At 40.5% G+C, this 12899-nt stretch overlaps 1 protein-coding gene and 1 long non-coding RNA gene across 15 annotated transcripts in view; one reads left to right on the top strand and one right to left on the bottom strand.

Annotated features, from left to right (window-relative positions):
- Nucleotides 1-1998: 1998 nt before the first annotated feature.
- LOC135091123 (major facilitator superfamily domain-containing protein 10-like) lies at nt 1999-10604 on the bottom strand. Of its 13 annotated transcripts, XM_063988534.1 has the most exons (7): nt 7578-7830; nt 6699-6822; nt 6025-6233; nt 4985-5158; nt 3616-3716; nt 2940-3099; nt 1999-2351 (listed from the first exon to the last, which is right to left on the bottom strand). In XM_063988534.1, exons 1-4 carry the CDS (start codon nt 7580-7582, stop codon nt 5152-5154), a joined length of 345 nt encoding a protein of 114 aa, XP_063844604.1. In that variant the 5' UTR covers nt 7583-7830; the 3' UTR covers nt 1999-2351; nt 2940-3099; nt 3616-3716; nt 4985-5151. The 13 variants fall into 13 exon arrangements, with proteins under 13 accessions (XP_063844604.1, XP_063844602.1, XP_063844599.1 ...); XM_063988532.1 differs by lacking the exon at nt 6025-6233 and having other exon boundaries at nt 7578-7924; XM_063988529.1 differs by lacking the exon at nt 6025-6233 and having other exon boundaries at nt 3616-3721; nt 7578-7919.
- The window catches only part of LOC135091127 (uncharacterized), a 5109-nt gene continuing 1861 nt past the window's right edge, over nt 9652-12899 (top strand). Inside the window, exons 1-5 of one of the 2 annotated variants that reach the window (XR_010262349.1) lie at nt 9652-9963; nt 11291-11479; nt 11558-11714; nt 11866-12070; nt 12417-12592. This is a non-coding gene — a long non-coding RNA (uncharacterized LOC135091127). Of the gene's footprint in view, nt 10112-11290; nt 11480-11557; nt 11715-11865; nt 12071-12416; nt 12593-12899 lie in introns of both variants that reach the window. The other variant, XR_010262350.1, reaches the window with a different exon arrangement.

Genomic DNA, 12899 nt, shown 5'->3' with positions numbered 1-12899 from the left:
GGATATACATTCCTCGTGTTGAGTGTTGGATGGTCCTTTCTCAAACCTCAACCTGTTGTTGTCTCATGTGGAGCTAGATACTATCAGATCAGTACCTATATAATATTGAAAATCATGGCATGAATTGTGCATTTTGCTTATTGTCACAAATCTTCATTTTCAGCTGTATGTGTGCACTCCCACATACAAATTTAGCTTGATGGGCTGTGAAGAAATAAGCCACCAAACCACCACTTCTATTATCCCAGAGGGAACAAAGTTTTGGCCGTCTGTAAATACTGCGCTGACTCAGCTAGATTACGTTCCTCCAGAAAATGTCACCAGTTTGATAACTAACAAGTGAGTTTGTGTTGTTCATATGACTGTGTGGTCCTTTCAAGGTGTGATGTTGGGGGTTCATTTAATTTTTTCATTTGCTTTCCTTGTTGGGCCTGGGCTGACCTCAGGAGACATCAGTATTTGTCAGCTTTATGCACAAACTGTTATTTAGTACTGTACTTCATCTCCCAGTAAAACTTCTGATCCTAAATGCATCAAATGAAAGGCCTTTATGTTTTACTTATGAGTGAGATAAACAACTTACTCAATTTATTATACAGTAAAATCCCTCTCATCCGGCAGCTTCAAGTATCCGGCACATTTTTCCCCGAGCCTTAAAATCAATAAAAAATCAATGTGTACTCAGAAAATCAATTAAAATTCCCACGCGAGGCATACTCCGTCCCCTTGCCACCACAGCGCACTGCTTCGCGCCACCCGCAGCCCACTGCACTGTGTTTACTCAGTGACTCAGTCCCGCGTGTGCACTGTCTATCGCCTGACGCCTTCATCACGCCTAAAGTTGTAGAAAAAAGGAAGTGTGTTGTGCTTACACTTAAGCAGCTGATCAGATCAGCTGATCATTGTTGTGGTAAGATGCGTGAGTGTAGGGTGGTCGTTGTGGACATAATTTCACTTCTATTCAAGTATCCGGCACGTCGGCGGTCCCGTTGATGCCGGATAAGAGGGATTTTACTGTACCCTGTTTATCTTGCACATCTACTCACTTAGCTTTAAATAATGGCTGCTGACCATTTAAATCTCTTTTATTTCAGTCGAGGTACTGCACCATCCTACGTGTACCGGCAGCTTAGCGAACTGTACCGTCCCACTTCTTGTGTAACAAGAAGGTAACAGCTTTAATCCTTGCAAATAAGGAATAAGAGAAAAGAGACACACCTGCCATTTGTACTGTTATGCTGTAGTGTTCTGTCATTTTTTTCCTCTTTTATCCTAGAACCATTTTTGGTCATTCATGTTTCTAAAAATTATTATACAAAAATGTTGAGCTTAATATGTTTGGTGTAGTTTTTTGTAACATGTGTTATTGTTAATGTGTGTGGTTCCCCTCAGGAAGAATGTTGCAGTATTAGCAGTAATGTTACAGCCAATGGAAGTGTCTGTATTGTGCTTTGGTGGGAGGTTAATTTGATGTATTTTTAGAGTTGTGCAGGATATTATAGCAAGCCCTCAAAATAAAGAAAATAACTATAGAAAACACTCCTTGTATTGAAAACACCACTGCAGAGAAATCTCTAATGAAACAGGAAACCCTACATTCAGTACTGTGTGGTTGTTGCAGTAACACTGAGCTAAATGCCTTTTGGATGGTTGTACACTAAAAATAATGTAAAAATGCCTATAAACAACTGTCCCTGCATTAAAAACCTTTCATCATAAAATTACACACAAGATACTCAACCAGTGCATGAATGTTCAAGCGGTACCATTTGCTCCCTTCTGCACAGCTTGCAGCAACACTTCTGGCGCTGCATAGTGAACAGTGAAGCACGGTGTCTTCGTGCTGCCATCCTTTTCCTTGTCAGGCATCAAATGTGCAAACCCAAAATCCACAATCTTAATAACTGAATCTTCAGAAGAATCCTTGAACAAGAGATTCCGTGAAAAGATGTTTAGATTAGAATGGCCTCGGAGAAGGATAATATCTGAATGGAATAAATTCATACTTTTTATTATAAAGGCCATACAAATGATGGAGATCAATAATATTCCATGCAATAAATTCTTTAAAATAAGCAGATGGAAAATCAATGCAAAAAAACTTCCTTTTTTTACCTTTCCTTTCTTTTCTTTTCTGTCTATCCTCAACACCAACCCTTTTCACCCCTGTCTGGCTTTAGGTCTCCGTGAACACTGATGCTTTTCCTGTGCACGTAGTGAACTGCTGACACCAGGTTCCTCACGACGACCGAAGCCCGAGGCGAGCCTCTGTGAACCTCTCGTGTTTCCTGATCCTCTGAGGCAGCCAGCTCTCCACCTCCAAGGAGCTGCATCACAATGTAGGTGTGTGCCTGTGAAACCAACATGAATTAGATACAGGCATACAATGATTAAATGCAAGGAAAAGAAAATAATATGATCTTAAACTAATTGTTACTTAAACTGTTACTGATAAATCCTGTTGTTTTATATTGTAATTCTACACAGTAAAAATATAGATTTGAAAATATACTTTGTAAACCTCAGTAACTTCCACTACAGCCCATTAAACTAGAACCATGAAAACATCCTTGAAAACCCCAGTAACTTGCACTACAGCCTGTTAGACTAGAACCATGAAAACACCCTTGAAAACGCCAGTAACTTCCACTACACCCTGTTAAACAAAAACCATGAAAACACCCTTGAAAACCCCAGTAACTTCCACTACACCCTGTTAAACAAGAACCAAGAAAAACACCCTTGAAAACCTCAGTAACTTCCACTACACCCTGTTAAACTCGAACCATGAAAACACCCTTGAAAACACACACACAGGCAACCCTTTCCCGGCCACACACACACACAAACCCTCTCCAACACACACACACACACACACACACACACACACACACACACACACACACACACACACACACAAACCCCAGAACACACCATACCTAATTGGCAGTTGCTTTTTCAGTTCCAGTCTTAACACTTCGCATAAACCCTCTCTGTGTAATTGCCATGACCAGGCCCAGGAAGGAAAACTTGCGGTCCTGCGCCAACGAGTCGTAACTATGCTTGTGGTGGGTCGCGAAGATCAGCGTTAACTCCAGGCTGGAATACAGGAACAGGTAGAGGAAGTAAACTCGGCTAAGTTGTATTAATTTCATGCGTTCTACAGAGAGAGAGAAAGACAGATGTTTATGAATGAAGGGAGAGGAGGAGGAGGAGGAACGGGAGGTAGTGTGTGTGTGTGTGTGTGTGTGTGTGTGTGTGTGTGTGTGTGTGTGTGTGTGTGTGTGTGTGTGTGTGTGTGTGTGTGTGTGTGTGTGTGTGTGTGTGTGTGTGTGTGTGTGTGTGTGTGTGTGTATGAATGAAGGGAGAGGAGGAGGAGGAGGAACGGGAGGTGGTGTGTGTGTGTGTGTGTGTGTGTGTGTGTGTGTGTGTGTGTGTGTGTGTGTGTGTGTGTGTGTGTGTGTGTGTGTGTGTGTGTGTGTGTGTGTGTGTGTGTGTGTGTTTCAGGAGTAAACATAAGGGAATATTTGCTAGTACACACACACACACACACACACAATACTACAAACACGAACAAACACACAATACTGAACATACAAACACACACACACACACCTTCTCTGCCCAGGCCCTTGACACAGCTGACGGAGAACAGAGCCCTAGGATTGATCACCTCCCAAGCCTCGGTCAAACTGGCACCGATGTCCCTCCTCCTTCTGCCCTGCGGTGGAAGAACAAGACACAAATCTGACTCACACACGATGAGACAACAGCGAACGTAAACAAACAGTGTTGCCAACTCAGGGAAAGGGAGTTTTACTGTACAAGGGATAAAATACAAGTGAATCACCATGGAAACACCCTTTGAAAACCCACAGTAACTTCCACTACAGCCTTGATAACACTACTTACCCTAGATCACCCACAAACACCCCTATATAACCCTGAAACACCACCAAGACACCATTAAACACCCCAAAACAAACTATTTACCTCAAAACACTTGCAAAACACTCCCAAAACAAAATTAAACACCCCAAAACACACTATTTACCTCAAAACACTTGCAAAACACTCTCAAAACACCATTAAACACCCCAAAACACACTATTTACCTCAAAAACTTGCAAAACACTCCCAAAACACCATTAAACACCCAAAAACAGACAATTTACCTCAAAACACTTGAAAAAACACCCCCAAAACACCTTCAAAACCCCAATAATACCCAAAAAAAGACAATTTACCTCAAAACACTTGAAAAAACACCTCCAAAACCCCAATAATACCCAAAAAAGACAATTTACCTCAAAACACTTGCAAAAACACCCCCAAAACATCTCCAAAACCCAAAAAATACCCAAAAAAGACAATTTACCTCAAAACACTTGCAAAAACACCCCCAAAACACCTCCAAAACCCCAATAATACCCAAAAAACAGACAAAAACAGACAAATATACCCAAAAACAGACAATTTACCTCAAAACACTTGAAAAAACACCCCAAAACACCTCCAAAACACCCCAAAATATCTCAAAACATTCCTAAACACACAAAAAGGAGTGTAATGAATTAATAAGTGAAAGAAAGCAAGAGAATGTAAACAAACAGATGATAATGAAAAGAAAAGTGATTTAAATGAGATTGTTAAGATGTTTTGATGGTTTATGGTAAGGAAAATGAGAGAAAGGGTTTGTAATGAATAGAAAGGATGACAGAAAGGAAGGAATAAGAGGGAAAAGTAAAGAAATGAGGAAAGGAAAGAGAAAATGATGCTTTACTCACAATGCACCTCTCTTTAACAACATTCAGAGACACAAGGAAATACAAACAAATTACAAAATAAGCAAAGAAAGAAAAAATGAAAGGAAAAAAAAAAATAAGCAAAAATTATACAAAAAAAAAAAAAATATACATAATAAAAAAAATAAATGAGACACACACACACACACACACACACACACACACACACACACACACACCTCAGGCAGCGATTCCTGGAAGAAGACAGCAAAGAATATTATGTTAGCCACAGTGAGAGTGCGTGCGTAGACAGCCGAGGCCGCGAACCACCCAATACTTCCCCAGCGGGAGAACGCAGCCCCCACAGTGTGCCCGACGGTGAAGCCTATGCTGAATGTCACGCCAATCAGTGCCTGTGGGTTGAGGGGAGGTTAGGAGAGGGTAGGCTGGTTAGGTTAGGTTAGGACACACCGACAACACACCACAATATAAATAAGAAATAAAATAATGCATAAGAAAATAAAAAGTTAAAAAAAAGTAAACAAACAAAATATTTAACACCATCACAACACCTTTAAACACCCTCAAAATACCCCAAAGTACACAAAATATCCCAAAACACTCCAAAAACACACCAAAACACCCTCAAAATACCCCAAAACACACCAAAGCATCCCAAAACACTTCAAAAACACACCAAAACACTCTTAAAATACCCAAAAACACCCAAAAACATCCCAAAACACACCAAAGCATCCTCAAACACTACAAAAACACACCAAAACACCCTTAAAATACCCCAAAACAACCCAAAAACTCCAAAAACACACCAAAACACCCTCAAAATACACCAAAACACCCCAACACTCCAAAAACACACTAAAACACCCTCAATATACCCAAAAACACTCCAAAAACACACCAAAACACCCTCAAAATACACCAAAACACCACAAAACACTACAAAAACAACCGAAAACACTCCAAAACACCCCAAAAACTCCCAAAAACACCCCAAAAACACCTGAAAACATCTTCAGAACAATGAAAGGGAATAAAACACAAAATAACAATAACCAAAAAAACAAAAACAAGAAAACAAGCTGCAATATAGAACAGCAGGAACACAAACAAACACACACACCCTACAAACAAACAAACAAACAAACAAACAAAAATAAATAAATAGATAATAGGATAAAAAAAAATTGAAAAAAAATAATAATAAAAACAAACTAGAAATATATAAACCAATACAAAACACAACACACCCACATACCACCAAAACAAGACAGAGTGGAACCTCGCAGGAACGCTGATGATATGCTGGTAATAAGTAACACAGGAGAGCAGAGAGGAATACAAGCCGCTGGAGTCGTGCTTTGAGTAACAGTCGAGGAGAGCAGGAGACAGAGGCACCACCACCGTGAAGCCGAGCAGGTCCAGGATCAGACTACCGAATACCACCTTGCTTGTCCGCGCGTTCCTCTGTGGGTGTTAGGTTAGGTTAGGTTATGTTAGGTTATGTTAGGTTAGGTTAAGTTAGGTTAAGTTAGGTTTGGTTAGGTTAGGTTAGGTTAGGTTAAGTTAGGTTAGGTTAAGTTAGGTTAAGTTAGGTTAGGTTAAGTTAGGTTAGGTCAGGTTAAGTTAGCATATGTTAGGTTAGGTTAAGTGAGGTCTTTTTTTATCTTTTATTTTTTTCTCAGTATATTTTTCTTATTGTATTTAGTTGCCTTTGACCAGTGTCCCTCCTATATATACAAAAAATAAAACAAAATAAATAAATAAATAAAGTAAAACAACATTTTTTACGACTTTAAATCACTTTCCCGACACACTTGTGCATGGAGGCAGTGTTGCATGAGCCTTGAGTGACAAATATTGCAGCGTGTTGACAACCAAACACTTTACATCTCAGCTTAGCAACACACACCAACACAACACCCTGCTCACCTTCTCTTTGATGTCCGCAGCCTGTACTGCCCCTCTGTCCCTGCCGTCCACCTCACCACTGCTGCCGCTGCCACCGCCATTGCTGCCGCCAACCTGCTTGCCGGATCGGAGGGTTGCCATTGCTCTGAAAGTTACATTAGGTTAGGTTAAGTGGGGCTGTGGGAAGAGGATGTAGGTTAGATTAGGTTTGGTTAGGCTAGGTTAGGTTAGGTTTGGCTATGCTTCGTTAAGTTAGGTGAGGTTAGGTTAGGCTAGGTTAGGTTAGGCTAGGGTAGGTTATGTTAGGTTTGGCTAGGCTTCTTTAGGTGAGGTTAGGTTAGGTTAGGTAAGGTTTGGCTAGGTTAGCCTTGCTTAGGTAAGGTTTGGCTAGGTTAGATAAAGTTTGGTTAGGCTAGCTTGGGATTAAGACACGAGATAGCCAGTCTTGGGGAGGAGGAAGCACCAGACAGAAGTTAGGGTAGGCTTCTTTGGGTTAGGCTTGGTTTGGTTAGGGTCAGCTGAGGAGTGTGAAGCTCCACCACGTTAGGTTAAATTTGAGGTAATATTTTAGTCATATTCTCCCTCACCACCAAAATTTTCCCACTGTAAAAACTTTAATATTTTTTTTCTGAAGGCTACAAAACAAATCACTCGTTTTCTCATCCCAGACCCCTAAACACCAACCCTTTCTTCCTTCACACACACACACACACACACACACACACACACACACACACTTTCCCTCACAGCACAAAGGAACATAGACGAGCAATTAAATCCACAACAGCAGCAGCATCAGCCAGCCAGCCAGCCTCTTTTGACTTAAATGTAGGAAACTTTTAAACACGTAGATATAACATTTTCTTCTTTACACACACACACACACACACACACACACACAGCATTATATATATCCTCTCACTTCCTCCTCGTGTGCTTTATATCACTACTTCCGTGACGTGGGAGAGTGAGGGAGAGCGAGAGGAAGTTTTATCACCAGCTGGAAGGAATCTACCGCTTTGTTTACATCTGAGAAGAGAAAACGCGGGTGTCACTTCTGTCAACGGGGTTACTAATCCAAAGCTGAGAGAGAGAGAGAGAGAGAGAGAGAGAGAGAGAGAGAGAGAGAGAGAGAGAGAGAGAGAGAGAGAGAGAGAGAGAGAGATTGTCATATAACCATTTTATACTGAAGATAATAAAAGACAGCAAGCGTTTAATTATTCACTTTTCAACTTTCCCCGCTTGTCTCTAACCTTTTTTCCACTGTGCTGGTGGTGGTGGTGATGGTGGTGGTGGTCACACACTTGCATCTAGTAGTTTCATATATCACAACACGCGCTATAACACCCCTGACATGCTTCTACCATCAGAGCCTCTCTCAAAAACACTCCAGAATCTTTTATTTTACCTCAAGCACACCACTTCTACCCTCAAAGACCCCATTCTTACCTGCAACATGCCTATAACATAACTAAAACACCTCAAAAGCAAGTCCAATCACACTAAAACACCTTAAAACACCTTAAACATACCCAGAACATTCCTAAACGCACAAAAAAACAACCTAAACACATCGAAAAAGCACCAAAATATCCCCAAACACACTTAAAATACTACAAAACTCACCCAAATTGACTTAAAACGCATCCAAAACACACCGTACCAACCCAAAACACACTCAAACTCATCCATAACATCCCAAAACACACTTAAAACATCCCAAAACGCTGAAAACGGCCCAAAACACACTTAAAACACCCCAAAACACACCCAGACTGACCAAAAATACCCAAAAATACCCACAAACGCAGACACAACTCACCCGTATCCACACAAAACACACCCAAACTCATCCATAACATCCCAAAATACACTTGAAACATCTCAAAACATTGAAAACAGTCCAAAGCACACTTAAAGCACTCCTAAACAAGCCTAAGACACCCCAAAACACACCAGGAACGCTAAATATTGACTCAAACATCACCAAATCCCTAAAACACACACTCCAACACCTCCTAAATACCTCCAGACACACTCCAACACTCCCTAAACACGCCAAATACACTGAAAGCACTGTCAAGGAAGACAAATACTACAAAGACAGACAGGGCAGCAGGGAAAATTAACCTAAATATTGTTTTCTTAGCATTTTTCTGTTTTACCACCTCCTCTATTCCTTCTCCCTTCATCTTCCTCCTCTATTTCTCTTATTTTCTTACTCATTCTACTCTTATCTACACGTCTGAGTCTAGAAAGACGTGGAAACACCAGGAAAACACTGCAAAATACGATAAATATTACCGAGGAGACAGCGGAGCCGATCAAGGTCCCGGGTCCATGATGGCGGCCGTGACGTCACGGCAATTTTACGTACCGTAACGGATTTCATTTCGAAATTGACCCCTCGAAAAAATGGAGCTAGGCTGGAATGCCTTATATATTCTGACTTGACAAATACTTAAACTAATATTCACAATATTAAAACAGCTCCAGCCTGAGTAGTATTTAAAAAATATCCAAATGAAATATGGAAAAAGTGTTGAAATATTCGGCACCATTTAAATCATTGAAAAGTCCCCAACATTTGAATTTTCAGGAACGTAAAAATTTTTAAAAAATCTGAACTATCATCTTACACCATCAAAAGTTACCTGGAACAAGAAGTAAACAAATAAAACCGAAATTGTGTAAAAAACAAGTGTTGGAACCTAAATACGATTAAAACCACTGAAAATTCCACCCATTTTCACTCAACAACAAGATAAAACACTTTAAAACATACGAACTATTTTTTCAAGCAATGAAAAGTTAGTTACAAGCTGAAATAGAGAGACAATAACATAAAAAGTGTTGTAATAACAACTTTTAACAGGACCATAAACCATTTTTAAAGTCCACTTATTTCTCTCCACAGGAACGAAGAAACATTTTGAAAATCATAAGCAATTTTTAGAAACACAAAAGACGTAATTAGAGCGTGAAATAAAAAATCAAGTTTGTCAAAATACTGCCAAAAAAACTCCCCACATTTTCGTAAAGCAACACAAAATTGAACACAACTCAACACAAGCAACGAAAACACTTCTAAAGCAAATAATTATTTTTATAAACCATAAAAACATGCTATACGAGCAGAATAAAGAAGTTAAGAAAATACCAAAAAAATTTTGAAACCCACAGGATGAATCAGGTTGGCAGAGGTAGCCAGGCATCATGGCGGCCCTTGACAGTGGAGAGAACGGCCGCTATTTTGCCTGTTATTTTTCCATCGTAACTAATTGAGGCAATGGCGGATATATCTAGCTAGCGGATATGAAAGCCTAGTCATGGGGCTCCACTTAGTGACGTGTTAGGCTTACAATAAGTGAGAAATGAAGCAGATATTGGCGGACAAATGGGGAAGGCTGCCTCCACCTCAGCTGATAACATTAGTAAAGTTAATTTTTTTTACGTCTTTATAATTCCTGTCATGGTTAATTAGTAAGAGTTTTCTGGTGGAGGCTTGGAGCGCTTGTGGCACCGTGGAATGCTGAGTCACATCAATATATTCCTAACGAGGTGCAAAAACATGAAATACGAGGCTTAACAATAAATAAACAGTAAGGTTAACCACTGACCTGACAGCCCTGTGTTGTTGTTGTGGGTGACATGTAACAACACTATCATAGTTACCGCCTATTACATCAGACTGTGCAAATTACCTGGCTGGACAAGTGGTGGGCCGGTTTCTTACCAATATTAGCCTTGGTGGCACTGCAGGCACCTCCCGGCAGGCACCAAGCTTGCACCAGCACACGCAGGCAGCCACCACGGCCCCTGTCACTGTCTTGTTCTGCGAAAATACGCTAAATAAAGCAGCAGTTTATAGCACCCTTTAAACATAGTGCCTTGTGTCTGACGTCTGGTACTGTGTCGTCCCTCCCAGCCTGCTCCGCACAATACGCAAGCAAAACTATCCACAAGACACTTTTACCTTTCAATAACAAGCACCAACTTCTTTTATATTATACTAAACTAATAGAAAATTAAATGTAAAAAATTATAAGCGCGTAAAAATAAATCTCAGGCCATTATAACTGTAATTGTCAAAGTATCTAGACATTACTGATTGAAGCGCCAAATTCAAACTCGTCCTGGCGGGGCTTGCACTGCAATGTCTCGTCCCTTGTGTGGCGTAATGTGAAATCATTGAAAAGCTTGTGTGAATTGAAGGCTTGGCTTAATACTGTGTTACATCTCAGCTTATCATTATTAAGTATTTACCATTTGACGTTAAAAAACAACAATACTTCACAGAGATATCCAAGTATAACAGAGGCTTCCATATTGTAGCTAATGATCAACAGAGAATTACCAGCCTTTCTCTGTGTGTCAAGGAGAGCCCTTAGGGAAACGTTCGTGTGCGTGTGTGTGTGTGTGTGTGTGTGGTATGGAAAGATATAATTGCTTAAGTACAGCCTCTCTCTCTCTCTCTCTCTCTCTCTCTCTCTCTCTCTCTCTCTCTCTCTCTCTACGTATTTTGCCTGTCTGCCCTCGTGTGTGTGTGTGTGTGTGTGTGTGTGTGTGTGTGTATCATTTATTTATTTAAGTTATTTTTCTTCTTCACGCAGATAGTAATTGACGAACACAACACACCACGTGGAGAGAAGCAAGGTGTGGAGTACCCAAGCCTCTCACAGTCCATGCTAGTAGACTCACCCTGCATGTGGAGATCTCCCAAAATGCACGGAGGTTATTCCAGAGCTGCAGGACAGAGTACTTGAGGCCATTGGTGAACAGAAAGCTGAGGTTGAACAAAGGTAGAGTAAAGATTACACTGACATTTGGGACATTGACATTGTTTGTTACCAGTATTATATTGATTCCTTTTATTTCAGCCAAGAATTGATAGCTGCCCAAGGTGTAAGCAAGATTCACAATGATGAGGTCATTGTGACGTGTGCAATGTGTCCACTGGTCTTGGCCTTCCTGACCAAGGCAGCCACACAAAGGAAATTCCACGTTATTGTTGCCGAACGTGCCCCTAAATATGATGTAAGGTGTTTTATGCGTCTCTTTCACGTCATCGTGTCTGATGTGCACAATACATAACACAGGGACTGCCACATGTAGGGGTGATGGCTTCTTGCAGCTTCCTTTATTTTATTATGTTCTTATGTTCTCAATACATCTTTTACTTGTGCAGGGTCACCCAGTGGCAAAAGCTTTATGTACTGCTGGAATTGAGACAACATTAATTCAAGACTCTGCAGTGTTCCCCATCATGTCACGTGTCAACAAGGTCATCAAAGGTCATCGTTGGCACCGAGACGGTGGTGACCAACGGAGGCATTGAGACCTTTGTTGGTGCAGCCTCTCTTGCCTCACCACCAAAGTTTTATTCTGTTCCAGTAAGTTTTATTTGTTAGTCATTATCCTGATACCTCTTTCAGTGGGGCAGTATTTGAAACATATTTACTGTTGCAAATTGAACAGGGAACGTATCACAAAAGTACATACCATTTTATTCTCACAGAAATTCTTGATTCCAGTTTTTGATACATTCCTTTTCCACATGTTTATTTCATGTAGGTGGATATACATTCCTCGTGTTGAGTGTTGGATGGTCCTTTCTCAAACCTCAACCTGTTGTTGTCTCATGTGGAGCTAGATACTATCAGATCAGTACCTATATAATATTGAAAATCATGGCATGAATTGTGCATTTTGCTTATTGTCACAAATCTTCATTTTCAGCTGTATGTGTGCACTCCCACATACAAATTTAGCTTGATGGGCTGTGAAGAAATAAGCCACCAAACCACCACTTCTATTATCCCAGAGGGAACAAAGTTTTGGCCGTCTGTAAATACTGCGCTGACTCAGCTAGATTACGTTCCTCCAGAAAATGTCACCAGTTTGATAACTAACAAGTGAGTTTGTGTTGTTCATATGACTGTGTGGTCCTTTCAAGGTGTGATGTTGGGGGTTCATTTAATTTTTTCATTTGCTTTCCTTGTTGGGCCTGGGCTGACCTCAGGAGACATCAGTATTTGTCAGCTTTATGCACAAACTGTTATTTAGTACTGTACTTCATCTCCCAGTAAAACTTCTGATCCTAAATGCATCAAATGAAAGGCCTTTATGTTTTACTTATGAGTGAGATAAACAACTTACTCAATTTATTATACAGTAAAATCCCTCTCATCCGGCAGCTTCAAGTATCCGGCACATTTTTCC

Source organism: Scylla paramamosain, chromosome 36, assembly GCF_035594125.1.
Source record: "Scylla paramamosain isolate STU-SP2022 chromosome 36, ASM3559412v1, whole genome shotgun sequence".
Lineage (NCBI taxonomy): Eukaryota > Metazoa > Arthropoda > Malacostraca > Decapoda > Portunidae > Scylla > Scylla paramamosain.
The sequence above is the reverse complement of the archived record's forward strand: the minus strand, read 5'-3'. Positions and strand labels throughout refer to the sequence as shown.

Bases quoted from the DNA above. Each gene is read 5' to 3' on its own strand.
- LOC135091123 (XM_063988527.1), bottom strand. From the start codon at position 6,818: ATGGCAACCCTCCGATCCGGCAAGCAGGTTGGCGGCAGCAATGGCGGT. The intron at 6,234-6,698 runs GTGAGCAGGGTG...TAACACCCACAG, and splicing joins CTGCGGACATCAAAGAGAAG to AGGAACGCGCGGACAAGCAA. The intron at 3,100-6,024 runs GTATGTGGGTGT...CCTGTATTCCAG, and splicing joins CACTCTGTCTTGTTTTGGTG to CCTGGAGTTAACGCTGATCT.